Source organism: Dermacentor andersoni, chromosome 6 (assembly GCF_023375885.2).
Source record: "Dermacentor andersoni chromosome 6, qqDerAnde1_hic_scaffold, whole genome shotgun sequence".
In the NCBI taxonomy this organism is placed as follows: domain Eukaryota; kingdom Metazoa; phylum Arthropoda; class Arachnida; order Ixodida; family Ixodidae; genus Dermacentor; species Dermacentor andersoni.
The window spans coordinates 152,365,607-152,384,503 of NC_092819.1; the positions used below are offsets into that span (position 1 = coordinate 152,365,607).

The following is an 18,897-nucleotide window of genomic DNA, read 5'->3' on the forward strand; positions in this document are numbered from 1 at the left end:
AACGGTACTGTGAAGTGTTTGTTTTCTGCTTGTAGAAGCGACTATGCATGTTTTGGCCGCTATGTAAATGTCGTCTGCAAGTACGTATTATAGTCGTAACACCATGAAGATCAAAACACCGGTTACGCATTCGTTAGCGCGCGGGTGGAGGATCGAATCTGCACTGTGACCTTTTTTTTTTTTAGTTAGATGAAGGTGGTGTAATTTTTGTGCCGTTTTTCTGCCACCGCTTGCTCCCACAGCTTTCAGATGACGGCTGCGTAGCACAATGAGCCAAAGAATGCTCCCGCATTAAAAGCTAGAACTCATTGATGAATGAATCATATAGTTCAGTGGTTTGCACATTGGTCTAATACGAAGAATGGGAACATCTTTTAAAATAAACAACAAGCTTCATCTACTAAAATAATTTAGAGGTACTCACGTTCAAGATTAAATGAAATCCTTCGGCATCCCACAATTGTTTACGGAGAGCGAGTACTTCGGTTGACATGGGTGGGAGGTCATCATACAGGGTCTGGAACATCTTTCACTCTCGTTGAACCTGTGAAAAGAAGTATACTATAGAGCGCTACCCAGGCCGTTTTTCCCGCCCCGACCTGGTTCGATCTTTAAAGTTCAAGGCATTGGCTCACCGAAGCCCGGCTTGTGGATTTCAAACCTGACCCGCACCCGGTCCAGGCTCTTAAGATTCAGGCCCGGTCCTTCTCAGCCCGACCGCGTTCGGTTCGACCGGTCAGCCCTTGACCTAAACGAAGCAAGGTGGAGTTCTCATTTAATGTGAAAATACTGCAGTATGATTAACGGGTATCGGGTGACCTTTAATATGAGTTATTCAAGTTGCATCGAGCAGATTCTTCTCCTTCGTCCCTTCTTTCTGGCTACTCTGTAACTGTGAGACAAGTAAATATTTCATTTCATTTCTAGCTGATGACCTAATAAATATTGTTCGATTATTCGATATAAAAATACACGTTTCCATTGGACCGAAAGGAAGATAGGGAGGGATCAGGCTGGCAATATCACCACTGAGAATGGAACAATTCCTGTTTACACTTTAAGAAGGAGGGTCGAGAAAAAGTGAAAGATTATTTTCACGGCGTCAGATTATCTGCTAAACTTGCGGCTAAAAAAGAACCTCCTTTTATCCCCCTGCTCGTCATTTAAAGTGTGATATTGATACGTGTACTTATCTTTATCGGGCGACCACGTTTCGCCGCTTAACAAATGCAATCGCACAGCGCGGGACGCGCCTGCATGTATCCGACGTTTCTGGAAAGTTATCGATGCTTCTACCCGGCTGTCTGTTGTCGCCGAACCTTGTGTTATCTGATTTCATCGCGTAGCGCGAATGGTGTAGAACTTTGTGGAAAGCACGCGGGTCCAAACGATTAGTCTGGAACATTCGACGACTGCTCTATAAAAGCCGACGCGCTTGACCCGCTGAGCAGATTTCCGACGATCGCCGACTGTGTTCGCCACTTTCGTTGTGCTATAAGTGTAGCCTGTTTTGTGGGCACAGGTTCGCCCAATAAAATCTAGTTTTGCCTTTCACAGTATCGCCACTGTGTTCTTAACGTCACCACCACGTCACATCTGGTGGAGGTGCTTTTCGTTCATGTACCGGACGCCCCCGACAAGCCGTGATCCAAGCCCGGACCGCAAAGAGAACACCAACGTAGTCCCGGAGCATCGAGGAAGCCGCCGTCTTCAACAGCTGCCCCCGGAGCACGGACTTCTGCCTGAGAAGACCAAGAAGATTGTGGACAAGGCAACCCCAATGGCAGCCCCAGCGTCCCCCATCGTGCTGCAGCAGCCCAGGGAACCTCCGACGTTCCGCGGATCAACATTTGAGGACCCGGAAACCTGGCTCGAGACGTATGAGAGGGTCGCTAGGTTTAACAGTTGGGACAGCGACGACAAGCTGCGGCATGTCTATTTCGCACTGGAAGACGCCGCCAGGACCTGGTTCGAGAATCGAGAAGCCACCTTAACGACGTGGGACCTGTTCCGAAGCGGCTTCTTGCAAACGTTTACAAGCGTCGTGCGAAAAGAGCGAGCCCAAGCACTACTAGAAACCAGAGTGCAGCTGCCAAACGAGACGATCGCGATCTTCACGGAAGAGATGGCCCGTCTTTTCCGGCACGCCGACCCGGAAATGTCAGAAGAGAAAAAAGTCCGCTTCCTGATGCGGGGCGTCAAGCAAGAACTTTTCGCAGGACTTATTCGTAACCCGCCGAAGACCGTAGCTGAGTTTTCGGCAGAGGCATCGACGATCGAGAAAACCCTGGAGATGCGCACCCGGCAATATAACCGCCAGGGGCTCACGCCGCAGTACGCCATCCAAGGACTGGATTCCGGCGACCTTCAGGAGACCATCAGGGCCATTGTGCGCGAAGAACTGCGCAAGGTCCTGCCTTCGTCGCAGCCCCAAGTGGCTTCGATCGCCGACATCGTCAAAGAAGAGGTGCACCGATCGCTTGGAGTTCCCGAGCTGCAACCACAATTACCGCAGCCCCATCCAGAAGCGATGACATACGCCGCCGTCGCACGCCGTCAAGGTCCCCCTCCGCGACCACGCCAGGGCCCTGCAACGACGCAATTCCGTCGTCCGCCGCCGCCGCCGCCAGCACGCCCACCCGTCGCCCAGCGTACCTACGCGAGGAAGACGGACATTTGGCGAGCCCCCGACCACCGCCCGCTCTGCTATCACTGCGGAGAAGCCGGCCATGTGTACCGCCGATGCCCATACCGCGACCTGGGATTGCGAGGGTTCGCCGTCGACGCACCGCGCCCTCGGGAAGGTCAACGCCCTCGTGACATCGCCGACTACCTCGCCGCTACTCAGTGGAGCCCTCGACGACCGTCCCGTTCGCCGTCACCAGGCCGCTACCTGTCGCCACAGCGCCGACCATACACTGGCCCAGCCCGGGGTCGGTCCGTCAGCCCATATCCGGAAAACTAAAAGCAGCAACCGATGGAGGTGCGGTTGCTGTTCGTCGAACTGACGAAGATCCTCCGCCGCCGACGAAGACGCCGAAAAGACTACCTCGACGACATAACAACGACGTCACACCGCCGTCCCGACGAAGTCTGGCAGGAAAGAACACGCCGACGAAAGACCACTTGACGACGCCACGTACCAACCACAGGTCAACTCGACGCAGCCGTGATCCGACGCTGAGGCCAAACTGTAACGCAAGACAAAGAACCACCGACCTCGACGTGCTTCTCGACGGCCACGCAGTTACCGCCTTAGTAGACACAGGAGCCGATTACTCCGTCATGAGTGGACCCATCGCAGCCCAATTGAAGAAAGTTAAGACTGCATGGGAAGGCCCGTTAATTCGGACCGCTGGAGGACACCTCATCACGCCGAGTGGAATCTGCACGGCAAGAATTACCATTCATGACCGGACTTACCCTGCCACCTTCGTTATCCTGCAACAGTGTTCACGAGACGTCATTCTCGGCATGGACTTCCTGAACCAACACGGCGCAATCATCGACCTGAAGTCGAAGTCAATAACGCTGTCGGAAGATCAAGCGATACCGCCGGAGAGCCCTCGTAGTCACCACGCCTTGAGTGTACTCGAAGATCAAGTGAGCATCCCGCCTCGCTCCAGCATTGTTATTTCGGTCGGCACCGAAACACCCACTGACGTAGAAGGCGTCATCGAAGGCGACCAACGTTTGCTGCTCTACCGTGAAATTTGCGTCGCAAGAGGGATCGCTCGACTGCACGGAGGAAACACGAAAGTGTTGCTGACAAACTTCAGCCAGGAGTTCAAGCACATCAACAAGGGCACGGCGATCGCATACATCGAGGAAATTCAGGAAACCAGCGATGCCTTTGTCATCTCGGATTCTGTTGCATCTACCCCGACGACCGTGGTTCCCGAGCCAGACTTCGACATAAATCCAAGTCTCCCCGTGATTAAGCAGCAACAACTCAGAAGTCTGCTTCGACGATACAAAGACTGCTTTTCGACGTCATCGAGGATTCGACAAACACCAGTCGCAAAGCATCGCATAATAACCGAAGAGTGCGCTCGACCACTACGCCAGAGCCCTTACCGAGTTTCGACGCGAGAACGCGAAGCTATACGACAACAAGTCGATGAAATGCTGCGCGACGACATCATCCAGCCGTCGAAAAGCCCGTGGGCGTCTCCGGTTGTTTTAGTGAAGAAAAAGGACGGAACCCTACGTTTCTGCGTCGATTATCGTCGACTGAACAAAATCACGAAGAAAGACGTATACCCCCTCCCACGGATAGACGACGCATTGGATCGGCTCTGCAATGCTAAATACTTCTCATCGATGGACCTCAAGTCTGGCTACTGGCAAATAGAAGTCGACGAAAGGGATCGCGAAAAGACCGCCTTCATCACGCCAGACGGCCTCTATGAATTCAAGGTTATGCCATTTGGACTGTGCTCGGCGCCTGCAACGTTCCAGCGCGTGATGGACACGGTGTTAGCAGGATTGAAGTGGCAGACGTGTCTTGTTTACTTGGATGACGTCGTTGTCTTCGCCGGAAATTTCGACGATCACCTTAAGCTGCTTGCGACGGTATTAGAGGCCATCAAGTCATCAGGGCTCACTCTGAAGTCGGAAAAGTGCCGCTTCGCTTACGATGAGCTTCTATTCCTAGGCCACGTCATCAGCAAATCTGGAGTACGCCCTGACCCGCAGAAGACAGCTGCCATCGCAAAGTTCCCGCAGCCAATCGACAAGAAGGCAGTGCGCAGATTCCTTGGCATGTGTGCCTACTATAGGCGCTTTGTCAAGGACTTTTCACGTATCGCTGAGCCACTGACACAGCTAACTAAATGTGACGTCGAGTTCAAGTGGGAAACGCCGCAGGCCGACGCATTTCAGGAACTCAAACGACGCATGCAGTCGCCGCCCGTACTTGCGCACTTCGACGAGCACGCCGATACCGAAATCCACACTGACGCCAGTAGCCTAGGCCTCGGTGCCGTGCTAGTCCAGAGAAAAGATGGTCATGAACGCGTGATAGCTTACGCTAGCCGGTCGTTGTCAAAAGCGGAAGGCAATTATTCTACGACTGAAAAGGAATGCCTCGCTATCATTTGGGCTACAGCAAAATTCCGCCCTTACCTCTATGGCAGGCCATTCAAAGTCGTCAGCGACCATCACGCGTTGTGTTGGTTAGCTAACTTAAAGGACCCTTCAGGACGGCTGGCCCGGTGGAGCCTCAGACTACAAGAATATGACGTCACGGTAATATACAAGTCCGGAAGAAAACACTCCGACGCCGACTGCTTATCACGTGCCCCCATCGATCCCCCGCCGCAAGACGACGAGGACGACGACGCCTTCCTTGGAATAATAAGCGCGGAAGACTTCACTAAACAGCAGCGAGCAGACCCGGAGTTAAAAGGCCTCGTCGAATACTTGGAAGGGAACACCGACGTTGTCCCTAGGGCATTTAAGCGCGGGTTGTCTTCGTTCACGCTACATAACAACCTGCTGGTGAAGAAGAACTTCTCACCAGTCCGCGCCAGCTACCTTCTTGTTGTACCGTCAGCGCTGCGTCCAGAAGTACTGCACGCCCTACACGACGACCCAACCGCTGGGCACCTCGGATTCTCCCGGACGCTGTCGAGGATACAGGAAAGGTATTACTGGCCGCATCTGACCGCCGACGTCGCCCGTTACGTCAAAACATGCCGAGACTGTCAGCGGCGCAAGACACCACCGACAAGGCCAGCAGGGTTACTACAGCCGATCGAACCTCCTCGTCGACCATTCCAGCAGATTGGGATGGATTTGTTGGGGCCATTTCCGACGTCAACATCCGGGAATAAGTGGATCGTCGTGGCAACGGACTATCTCACCCGCTTTGCTGAAACTAAAGCTCTACCGAAAGGCAGCGCAGCCGAAGTGGCGAAATTTTTCGTCGAGAACATCCTACTGCGACATGGTGGCCCAGAAATCCTCATCACCGACAGAGGAACGGCTTTTACAGCAGAGCTCACCCAAGCCATTCTGCAGTACAGCCAGACAAGTCACAGGAGGACAACTGCCTACCATCCGCAGACGAATGGTCTCACGGAGCGCCTGAACAAGACCCTCGCCGACATGCTAGCAATGTACGTCGACGTCGAACACAAGACCTGGGATGCCGTCCTGCCGTACGTAACATTCGCTTACAACACGGCGGTGCAAGAAACAACACAGATCACGCCGTTTAAGCTGGTTTACGGCAGGAATCCGACGACGACGCTCGACGCCATGCTGCCGCACGTCACTGACGAGGAAAATCTTGATGTCGCTAGCTATCTCCAGCGCGCCGAAGAAGCCCGACAGCTCGCCCGCCTGCGGATCAAGAACAAGCAGAGGACCGACAGCCGACACTACAACCTCCGACGACGCTTCGTCGAGTACCAGCCCGGCGACCGTGTTTGGGTATGGACCCCGATACGCCGGCGAGGACTCAGTGAGAAGCTGCTGCGACGCTATTTCGGACCCTACAAGGTCATCCGACGTATTGGCGCTCTGGACTATGAGGTCGTGCCAGACGGCATTTCGCATTCACAGCGGCGCCGCGCACGATCTGAAGTGGTCCACGTGGTGCGCCTTAAACCCTTTTACGGACGCTGACGAACTTCGTCATTTTGTTCTTTTCTTTGCTACGAGTGCTTTTGTTTATTACCTTCGTTTGTTTGCAGCATCGGGTCGATGCTTTTTAAGAGGGGGGTATTGATACGTGTACTTATCTTTATCGGGCGACCACGTTTCGCCGCTTAACAAATGCAATCGCACAGCGCGGGACGCGCCTGCATGTATCCGACGTTTCTGGAAAGTTATCGATGCTTCTACCCGGCTGTCTGTTGTCGCCGAACCTTGTGTTATCTGATTTCATCGCGTAGCGCGAATGGTGTAGAACTTTGTGGAAAGCACGCGGGTCCAAACGATTAGTCTGGAACATTCGACGACTGCTCTATAAAAGCCGACGCGCTTGACCCGCTGAGCAGATTTCCGACGATCGCCGACTGTGTTCGCCACTTTCGTTGTGCTATAAGTGTAGCCTGTTTTGTGGGCACAGGTTCGCCCAATAAAATCTAGTTTTGCCTTTCACAGTATCGCCACTGTGTTCTTAACGTCACCACCACGTCACAATATTAACGGCCGTAGTAGTCTTTCAAAACAGCTGCGCAGCAATTCACAACGAAGGCATGGCTTAAGATTTCCGTAAACACCTATAGCCATTCCATATCACCGGTCATTCTTACATATTCAATGCGATGGAGCTCGAGTGAATAAATTTGACTAGAATGTAAAATTAAGTACACTGGCTAATAAATGGGCTTTCGGGAATATCATTATACATCGCACTAGTAGTGTTTTCTAAAAAAACTCCCATGGTAATTTCCCATGGTAACGCTAAATTTCCCATGGTAACGCTCATGTGCAATCATATTGTCGCACGGAACATTACATTTTTGTTGCCTTATTCGGCTCCATATTGATTTTTACTTTTAAGTCAAGAATTCAGGCACCCGTATGCTGTATTATAAGAAAGGCTATACTCTCTCTAATTTTGGTATCAGCACTGAGGGTGCACAGACAAGGCAACGTAGTTTCTCGCAAAATTGGGATATGATGTGGTTGTTTGCGAACACAATTTCTCAGAAAACCCAGCAGGTGCTATAAAACATGTAAGGAGCTGCGAACATGACGGTTGAGCTACTAGACGTGTGAAAATAGCAGTAAAAATGCACTGACAGAATTGATATTTTTCTGTGTTTTGTTTTGTTTTCCCCATCTCTCTCACAAACGTTCAAAAGCTTTCTGTATCCGTGTGGACCTAAAGTATTTATCTAAGAACAATAGACATTTCAAAGTGAAAATTTGATTTTTTGGACTAGCTGTGCGATACACTATGCAGAGTGAAACTCGCTCGAACATATAGTGAACAAAAATAATGGAAGCCAACTTCAAGGTAAACTATGATTTAAGAAACAAATTAATTTGCGAATCAATATTCCGGAACGTATTTACTGCTACTCTCTGTGAAGGTGCTCAAAACCTATTTCATTCTTATTTTTTCATTGCAACTGATACATTGCAATAGCCCCGCACAAAGCATTGCAACGTGTCCAATTGATGACCTATGCGGATATTCTACATAATTTTGTGTAGCAACAAAACGTTGTAAAGGACTCTGCCTTTGACTTTCGCTATTAAGAAATGTAACCTGCTGTACTGAAACTCCTTTCATTATTTATTCTGCTAGCTGCTATACGACTGATACATTGGACAACTGAAGACAGTCTAGGAAGGTTTCTTGGCACGAATCTTGCGCCATTCAAAAGGTTCGCGATCTCAACAACGCCGTTGGAAAGGAAATATTTTGCTAGCTCTAAATCATTTCAACCCTTCCCTTTAATGTCTTGTCGCTTTTGAAATTTGTCCTTGACCGCCAATCATAACTGCCCTAACGCGCTTCCCTTTATCGGCACGCAGAGCCACTGTCAATGTCAGAGCAGTGCCTGTATTCCAAAATTGCATCGTTATTCTCTGGACCGAGCCCAATCACCTCGAGGAATCAGAGGCCTTAATAAGCTAGGAACAATTCTGAACAGAGCTTATTAGTGCCGCGAAGACGAAATAATTCTAGCAGAACTCAGCTGAACATTAGTATCGTTGTTAATGCGATTAGCATTCAAGCAATGCAGCGACCACATCGTATTGTCTAAGGCACCTTTGGGCAGGCATAACTTCGTGTAGCCCCTTTTCACTGGTAAAAAGGGGCATCGCGAAGTTGTGCCTGTCCATTTTTTTTAAGCGAGTCTTGCCGAGAGCTCATGGCCATTAGCTTCTCTGAACAGGCACTTCGCCTTAGGAACGCAGGGTACCCCACACTCGTACACGCCCCGGTTAGCGTTGCTGAAGACACGTTGAAGCGTATGTCACCTCACATAAGTAAGGCATCTTAGTCTTCCACGCTTTAAAAAGGTAGCGGTTATTCCGTATATGCATGGCATGTAGCATCGACTGAAAAAAATTGGCCAGCGGGCCAATGTAAAAGTGGTTTTTTTCCGCTCCCGATAAACTTCAATCTTTGTGCAGATAGACAACTCCGTCTGCCGCCAAAGAGCCTGCTTGGAAAACGAGACATCTGTCAAAGATCGTTGAATGTTCAGAAGCAATAGCTTATAATGTGCCTTTGAACTGTTGATGCAACTATGTTGGTCAGAGTGGATGATGCCTTAGTGACAGGTTGCGGCAGCATCGCTACAAGGTGACAGAAATGAAGCGGGGTCTTTAGAATGCCCACTGCAGAAATTGTACGCGTAATTAGGCAGACGCCATAAATACAGTCGCGTGTAGACCGGTGTAGATTGCATGCTTAATCGCCAGCAGAAATAGTATTCAGTTAACTCGAGAAATCATCGAAGCGGAATTGATTGACAGGTGTGGTGATACGTGTGTGCCAAAACCAATCATCACCCTTTGCCGCAAGAAGCTATCCTTCTGCGAAGAGATAGGGATTTTCTGCGAGCGGCGCACGGGGCATTTGTCACGGATTCTGCTATATACGTGGTCGCTTGCGCCAAAATAAAACAAAGTTGTAAGTCTGCGCTCGTATGTCCAAGCCTCTTCTTTGTCCTCGTCTTGTGCGCAAAAAGCTGCACTCAGGACCTACCAACATGCCCAAAAAGTCACCTTAATGGTACGACAACAAATGCATAATAATTACCGTATGTCGATGATGAAATGACCACGATGGCATGTCAACGACGGTGTAATCACGATTGAATGACGACACCAAGAGTACTATGGAATGGCGTCGATGGAAGTATGAAGGCGGTACGATTCGGACGGCATGACAATTTTCGGTCATAATGTGATCACGATGGTACGAGAGCGTTGCGTAAATGACGTGCCTACAACGGCATGGCCATGACTGTATGACGACAATAGAACGACCAGGACACCACGCATATTGGCTAAAGTAAGTACACAGCTCTGGTCACATGGCATGTGAGGATAAATAGATGGATACATAGGTAAACAGATTGATGCATTGATAGATAAAGGGTATTTTAAGCGTGCAAATACTAATTACTTTGAACAGCGGGGTATATACTTGGTACGGTTGATCACTGGAAAAGTTTGCCGAATGATTACAGAGCGCTGCTAATATATAGTAATCATTGCAGCGTGTCGCTTTTGTGTCGTGGCCTGCCTGCCTGGACTTTCCCATAAACCAACGCGGACCCACAATTTGCGTAGAGCTGCAGTTTTTACCATCTCCAGTTTCTCGACCTGGTACTGCATGCCGGGCCTAATCCGGGCACAACTAACTCCAGGACCTGGTGTGAGCCCGAAGTTTCTAGGCTCAAGTCCGGGCCTGACCCCATAATCGCTTACACGAGCTGAGCCCGTGCGGTGCTCTGGATAAGAGGTTGTTGTGCACATGATCAATTACGCTTCCGCGAACCTAAAAGCTAGAAGCGATACGCATGGTAGAGTATGTCACGAATGCAGGCCTGTGTTTACAATGGCTACAATTTAGTAGGGGTGCCTGAACGCCGTCGCAAGCAGATTAGTGGGCATTCAAGCCGCACACCCCTGCTGTTAACACCTATGTTTGTGCACACGCTTTTTTCGTGATTCAAACTGTGTGCCTTTGATTTCTTCCCTCAAGAAAGCGAGCAATGTCTCGGGGTCAGTATAGAGTGCAGCAAGCTTTGCCATCTTCTGTGATATGTAAAACTCGGATGGTGGTATGGTAGCTGAAGAAGCGAGGCCCTGCTCATAGCTCTAAATGCAGCCAGTGTGTCTCATATCCCACACTAGCGTAGCTGATAATGATTTTAATGGGTGGAAGCATGTGTCGTTGAAAAAACGGGGGAGCATATACCGTTTGGAAGTAATCAGAGGCGTTAAGGCGATTTCTAATCTTTCATGAGAGAGCTGTGTAATTGGTGACGATTTGCTTTATATGTTAGGGAGATTATTATAGTTCTTCGTTTGGGTGTTGCGGTGATTGTGCTTAGTCGCGCACGTTTGTTCCAAGCGAGCGGCGTGGTGCTCCGCTGCCCAGCGGCAATTGTGCTTGCGTTCTTTGAACTGAACTACTTTCAATATACCCGCCGGTTTATATTAGAGAGATACACGAGCCTTCAGTCCAGGCGTCCGGCGCTCTAGGGCTGAATTGCTGGTTAGCGGTTCCCACAGAACACTGCTCTTCTGATAAAGCACGAACAAAGGACACATGCAACATTCATATCTCAAAAAAGAAACCACTTCACGTATGTATTCTACACGCGATCATAAAAAAGGGACGCTGAAGATACAGAGAGTGGTTTTTGTAATCATGCCTGGAATAAAACAATGGTGTCTTTGCAAATTCCGTAACATTTATATGCAGAAGCTTAGCTAACAAAGCATTTTTTTCTTACGCAAACAAAATATCAGGTGGCCACTATTGAATAGCTTGAAAGAAAACAATTCTCCTCTTTAAAAAGTCAGCTGTGCAGTTCGCCTGTGTGAGGATGATGAAGGCAGAGAAGAAGATTAGAGCAAAAAACATTCCACGCACCGGTTATTTCCTAATATGATATCTGAACCTTCTCTTGTAGGCTGTCTATGCCAGCCACTTAAAGTTCCTGTTGTTTTCAGTGCAGATACTTCAGAGGAACAATCTAGAAGAAACTAAGAGAACAGACAAGGCGTAAATACCGCAGAAAGCATGCATTTGCATACATTGTTGACAAGATAATTACAATCTTTTTATCAGCAACGTGCCTGCTTTGAAAGCTTCACGACAAACAATTCTCTGCGAACGAAAAACGAACATGTATTTTGTTCTTGCGAGGAGATATCCTATCTCCGAACGAATTAAATGCAGAGAAACGCTGAGCACGGAAAGGAGAAAAATATAAAGTCCAATTGAAAACACATACACTGTTTTAATCTACGGTGAGCGAAGAAAGTGAGTCTCAACCTGGAGCCAATCTTTTAGACAAATCCTTAGTACTAAGGGATATTTAACCTTGCATATTTAGTTGTGAGCGGGACAACCAGATACTGCCACGTCGGGATATAGCTGCATACAGAGGGTTCATTTGTTCCAGGAATGACTCCAATATAAACATGCCCTATCATGCGGTGTTCTATAAAACGCACACGAATGTACAGACAACGCTTAAGTAACCACGGTCTTCAAATAATAACTAAACTGGTAATACTTATACAACAATCACAAAAATATGCCAGTTTCGCATGAAAGGCGAAGCTTTGATAGCGATAGCAAAGTGAAAGGCAATTACCCGAAGCGGGGTTGGTAGTTTTTTCGAACGTGTTATTTCTAGCAAGAATGCGCTTATTGATTATGTCAACAAGTATTAGGGTACGCGTGCACGGGCAAAGATGAATAGATCTCACTCGATGACTACAAGCACTCGTCGCTGTGACAACGCTGGCGTGATGAAGAGCTGCAACAGCGGCGAGTGAATTGCATGTCACCTCTCTCTCCAATGCGAACTAGGCGTGCAAGGTAACATCGCGCCCGAATCCATCAGTGCATAGGGCACTCAGCCGCAGCCTTGGCGGCCATGACTGCAGGAGATGCGCGTTAACGAAACCCCTTCGTCCCCATTCCTAGCAAGCGTTCACCTACCCGCTTTCCAGATAGCGCGCGCGATTACACGCCGCCGCATCAAGACACCATTCCTCTGTGCTCACACTCGGACGTTCTTCCTCGCACCGACAGAATAGGCGCACAAGCGAGTACTTATGGCACTTGCACTTTGCACGGAACATCGCGGCCACGTCAACACCAACGGCACAAATTCACCTGCATCAGCCATGCAATCGCTATCTGACAGAAATCTCTGGGGCAATGGTTATCACTATCAAAGTAGAAGCAACATACAAATTTGTTTTGTTTTATTTGTTCGACGATATTGAAGATTAAATATTGAAAGAGTTCCCGCAGCTCAAGGTTGACTTAGGACTTGTAATCGGTACATAAACTGCTGCAGGAGGAATTGCAGATCACCTAGCAGTCTAATAGCAGAAAATCGTACAGCACCAAGTTCAATCCATCTACCTTCTTTAAAGATAACATCACTTCAACTCGATAGTTTTGTGAATAAACAGGCAAAATAAATGTGAAATCGAAGAGAAGGAGAACGAAAATAAAATCAGCACATGGTGAAATTCATTTTAATAGCACAAAGAAAAAGGCATATTTAGAACGCAGCACTTCTAAAGAATAAAAATAATTATAGAATGATAAGAGGACTGCAATAAGCCATGCAAATAATGTGATGACGGAGCACATACGACGATATTACTGCAAAATCTGACGAAACATAACATACATCAGATGAAATTAGTGGGATATGAACCACCGCAAATAATTCTTAAGGGGCCCTGACACACCTTTATATGCATAGAATGACTTCACCTGTAAATTACTATGCTTCACAGATATCCCGCCATTGAAGGTTTTCGAATGCTTCAAGCACAAGGGAAAGCATCGTGCAGACGAGCGGCTTTCTCTCTCGTTTTCTAAGAGCTAGCGTGCTCGAAGCTACGCAGGGTAGGCGGCGAGGGAGCAATGCGAATTTGACGCAGTCCAAAAGTTGAACGCCTAGGCTGTGAGAGGGCTAGTGGTAGCAATTTGTGGCAGCTATTGGATCTAAGCTACGCTTTTCACCTCGGAGTCCACTAACAGTGGACGAACCAGAGTGCAACTAGCGTGTGTAGACCAGCAGTTCTATAATGAAAAGCTTTATTTTTCTTTTGATAGCCCACAGGTGTATATTTTAAATTTCGTTAACTCAATTGGGCAATAATTGTGTTTCTGTGAATGGCCGTATGATCACGAAATCAGTCCAGCTGCTTTGATGACTCTGCATGTCGACATTGTGGAATCAAGAGCAAGTTTTTATATTAACAACATTATCCTGCGAGGGAAGCGGTAGCGGCCATAGCCGGTTTACTGACTTGATAGACCTTGCGCATCATTGGAAGCTGGTTCTGTTTGCGGAGCGGCCACCCAACAACTGACTCCACCCGTGCAGGAGTTGCGGTGGTCGCTGGTTGCCGAGTTCCTCGGAGAGTTGCTACTGAAGTATACACTGTTGCGATGGCTCGAGGCGCTACAGAACCTTGCGCGTCAGATCGTCGTATGCTATGGCCGCAGGCGTACCCGCTAGCAAGTCGTCTATGGTATCGGCGATATCGGAGGGTAGCGCGATAACGCCGTCTAGGCATCTTGCTGTTTGAGACGTGATGCTCCGGAGTTGCAAACGGTCCTCTACATGCATAAACCATATTAGATGATTCTTGTGCAAAAAGCTGGCAAGCTGAAGCTCTCCAACGATGACAACAGAAGACGTAATTGTGGCGTCCTCTCTGTCTTCAGGAGTAGGAGTAGCGTCATCCATGGCAGTGTGTGAAAAAAAAAAAACGTAGATGTCCTTGGCCATCACTTCTTAGGAGCTCTGTTTACTGGAGGGAAGTAATATACATTTTGAGGGATTGAGAATGCAAAGTCGACTGGCGTTCGTCCACAGTAAAACAGGTTTCCCGAGTGCCTGTGCTGGCACCACTGTCGGGCAGCCACTTCACTTGCAAGAAAGAGCAAGGGGCAATGACCCCCATGTGGAGGACAGACGAGGTAAAAGAATTTTCCAAAAGCGGGGGGCAACCTATAGTGACGGAGGGTCACTATAGGTTGCTGTTCTCCGTGTACGCTTTGGCATTTAAAAGAACATCGCGAGTCCCATGGGACAATTGGAACATCATGAAGAGCGCTGTATTTGCATCGTTGCTCTTGACGCATCGCACAGAGTGGATGTTCATTATGCCAGGTGTGTCTTGGTGCGGTGCCTGGTGGGAGAGATTGATCCCATTAGTCATCTTTACGAACAGTGCTAGAAAAGAACAAGCTCAACAGTGAATAATCTGATGCTGTGCTGCTAAGAGTAGAAGCGGTTGTAAAGACCCCTAAGCTATACCTAACCTAACGTTATAGAGCGTTCTTCACTATGTCCTGCTCATTTTATGGTCGGACGTTTGTTCTTTGCCTCTGCAGAGCAAACCGATAGTAACTACGAAGGTCAAAGTGCTCTGTATATTGAACGTGACCTTAGCAAAAAATTGTGATACCGTCAGAAGCTCGTTTACCACCTGTGGATCCAATGGAAGAAATAGTACCTCCTCGAGCTTCGGGCACTTCGCCTCTACCCAACGCATCCTAGTCGCACCCTACAAGTAGTTGATGTCGTCCTCATCGAGGAGCCTCAAATCTCTAGAAATATTTGGCCACTAGGGCGAGTCGTGGACATCTTCGCTGGTCAAGATGAAATAGTCCGAACCTGCCTTTGAAAGCTCAAGATAGCAAGATTAGAAGAAGTTCAGTGAAGAAATTGTACAAGCTCGAGTTGGACACTGCTGCTGGTGGGCGGAAGTATGTAGAAAAAGAGGAACAAACGGGGGCAGGCGAGCACTGCGAGAGAAGAAAAAGTTGAAACGAAGAGTAGCTCTTTGTCTGATCTCTTCGCGTCTCGTTAGTATTTACACCGAGTAAGCTTTTCTAGGTGTTAGTCGCTCAGGTTCCGGATCATAGCATTTCTGCGGTGATCTGGTCCTGGAGCTGTAGTCTGCGCAGCTTCTGCTGCCGCAAAGATTTCTGCGTTGGTTATTGAGGCGTCGATCACTGCATTTTGTTGCCCTTGGTGTGGTAGGACCCATGGCGGAGTGGTCACCGGCCACACGCACTTCCCTTTCAGCTTAGTAAGAATGCCCTCATCTGTTCCTGTAAATTCTCCGGCATGTTTTTGAAGGATGCGCTTCGAGGCAGTTCCGGTTTTCCTAGTTCGGTTATGCTTCCAAGTATTGGTCATGTCTTGGAGGTCTGTAACGTTTCGTGAAGTGAGTGGCAGAAAGTCGCCCAACTCATTGACTCTAACTGCTGTTGGATTTGGTGTTTATTTCACCACAGTGTTTCAATGTTTCCATTTTAATACATGATGCAAAGATACAATGTGTGGTGTGGAATGCGGGAAAAAAGCTGCGACTTAAACGCAGCTTGACTGGCCCCACATCCCAGCAATACAAGGCAGAAAAGTGACAGCATTCGTGGCCATGAAAACAAGAAAATAGGCACATAAATACAGAGTGAAATTGTTACAATAAGGAATATAATTATACAAAAACGAAAAATACAGAAAGATTTGCACTCCTCGAGAAGGCAAAAAAAAAAAAAATGAAAATCGTAAAAAGGCAGCTTCTCATGCCGCATTTTTTGCACCAAGAAGACACAACAAGAAATACATCATGCCAGTAAAAAAGATTGGACATATCCTGTCGCGAAAGAAGGCGTAATCGCTCTAACGAAAAATTGAACTTGTTTAGTATGTGGGGGAGTGAATGTTTCAGCATTTGGAGACCATAGTTTGTTCGGCATCGAGGAACCTTCCCGTAATCGCTCTGTCTAGTAGGTCAAGACGAGGTGCTGGGCTCTAAGCATGCTATGGAGGTAAGATTATTATTTCGTTTGTTCAATTCAGTTTTCAAGGACACTTAGACCTAGTTGAAATGGTCATAAAAATTGGAAAGAAGGTGGGCGTTCCGCTTGCTGCGACTGATATCGGACGACACACAGAGTTCCAATGGCAAACAACCCAAGCAAAAGAAATGTAGTTGTGCAGTTCGAGCAGACACAAAGGCGGGATGACTTTTTGAGGAGTGCGCGCGCAGTAGGCCTGAAGTGCTCTCCTCTCGACATTGACTCTCGGTCAGCGGTGTTCGTAAATGAACATCTGCGCCCAGAATTGCAACGACTTCTTGGTCAAGCTACGGCGCGCAAGCGCGAGGCCGGTTGGAAGTATTTCTGGATGCGCGATGGAAAAACCTTTGCGCGGCCGACTGATAACGCACCAAAGATCAAAATTGAAAACAGTGATGATGTAAACAAAATGACCAGTTCTTCCTGATATCGGTGCAGCTAAAGAGGCGGTTTGTGTTATGGGCACAAATATTACGGCGCTGCTGCGAAAGAAGACATCTTTGACTTATTTCATGCTTATTTTCTGTTGCCAAGTGGGTCATGTACCGCGCATGCTCATGACGTTACATCTCTGTTGGTTTATGAAATCTTTGCTTTGCTATGTAAAAACAACATTTTCGCGTATAAATTGTTTGGGAAAACTTACTTTGCGTATTTCTATTTTCTTAGGATGTAACAAGGCTCGTGGTGCTGTAGCTTGTTTTGGTTACAATTTTTCGTTTGTGCAGCCTATTCTGTTCGGGGTTGTAAAATTGGTTCTACAAGGATAGCTGTCTCTGCTTTTGTCGTTGCACTGTTGTTCGAACGCAAAATTGCTTTCGAAATAAACTGGGATTTTAGAAAGCACGATTTCCTGTTGACCTCTCAGAAACTAGAATGAGCACTTGTAGACTTAGTCCGTCAGTGTTAAGGTATTGAAAGGTCGAGAAATGCGATTCACCTCAAACTTTTATTCATCTTAATATGCAGTCAGCGCGTGGCAAACAGGATGAATTCTGTATGTTTCTTAGTGATTTCGGTTTTGCTTTTTCTGTAATTATGTTGACAGAAACGTGGTTTTCGGCAAATGATGCCATGCATCTAGAAGGTTATAACGGAGTTTTCCTGAACAGATCGCTTAGAAGAGATGGAGGCGTATGTATGCTTATTAAACAAGGCATAAATTATGAACTGCTTGATGACCTATCTTCATGTACTTCAGATATTGAGGTAATATGTTTGAAATGCGGAAAGTTTCTTTTCACTGTGGTGTACCGTCCACCCAAGGGCAATTTAAATGTTTTTTTTCAGCAGGTAGACGCGATATTCTCTTATGTTATTATACATCAGCACAATTTAGTTCTAGGTGGGGATCTCAACATTGACATGCTTTCTAATACATCAAGACAAGCGGAATTTTCCATACTTCTTAATTCGTATTTGTTGTCAAATGTGGTATGGAACCAAGTCGCATTTCACCAACTAGCGCCACCTTATTGGACGTTTTTATTATAAATTTACCACGTGAAAGCCTCTTTTCTGGGACAATTAACATTACACTTAGTGATCATTTGCCGATATATCTAGTTATTGATAACAGAGTATAACAGAGTTATGATTATACAGAGTATAAGCTTAAACCCAGAACAATCGTCCTTGGAAAAAGTTGGTCGAAGTGTACCTCAAGGTAGTATATTGGGGCCACTACTTTTCATTACTTATATCAACGACATTATAAACATAAACCAGACAATCCAATATGTGATATATGCGGATGACACTTTCTTGTGTTTTACAGGTGTGGACGTAAATGACATTATTGCAGCAGCAAACGCGACACTAAGTGACTTGTACGCATGGTCGACCGTAAACTCCCTACAAATGAACTGTTTAAAAACCAAAGTTGGGTACATATCTTACACCTGTGCGTAAGCGTTTGCCCGCTCAGATATACCGGTAATTGTATGGCGCAGTTTGCTATTAAGTCGGTGTTTCTTTCCATCGCTTTGTTAGCCCCATTCTGCCTTCCCACATATGTAGCATATTATTGTATATCATATGTAGGAGATCATACCAGCGTTTCCACTGCGAGCGCTATACGCTTAGATTTGGTTTATGAGCATGTAATATATGCTTGGCCCAGTCTTCAGTGTTCTCACCTAATATAGCCCGCCTGGGTACTTGGCGATAGTTTACCCAGTCCGCGATTAGCACGTGCCCACAGGGTCATCAAATTTCGGGAGAGTCTACCGATATGCTGAGGATGTAATGGTCACTACCTATATTCTACTCAAAGTTGTTCCAGAAACCTAGTAGACATTACTTGTGAATGCCAGATCAGCAAAGGCGTC

General features: G+C 47.4%; 1 protein-coding gene across 7 annotated transcripts in view; it reads right to left on the reverse strand.

The window, feature by feature from the left end:
- LOC140219018 (uncharacterized) overlaps positions 1–18,897 on the reverse strand; it is a 308,514-nt gene that overhangs the window by 234,516 nt on the left and 55,101 nt on the right. For 4 of the 7 annotated variants that reach the window (XR_011895296.1, XM_072288860.1, XM_072288862.1 and 1 more), the window contains one exon: positions 425–544. The exons of 1 other annotated variant lie outside the window; for it this stretch is intronic. Coding sequence is in view for 5 of the 6 variants with exons in the window: in XM_072288860.1 (XP_072144961.1) it covers positions 425–526 (102 nt within the window). In the remaining variant the exon portion in view is untranslated. Of the gene's footprint in view, positions 1–424; positions 545–635; positions 720–11,584; positions 11,658–18,897 lie in introns of those variants that run through there. 2 more of the 7 variants (XM_072288864.1, XM_072288863.1) reach the window with 2 other exon arrangements.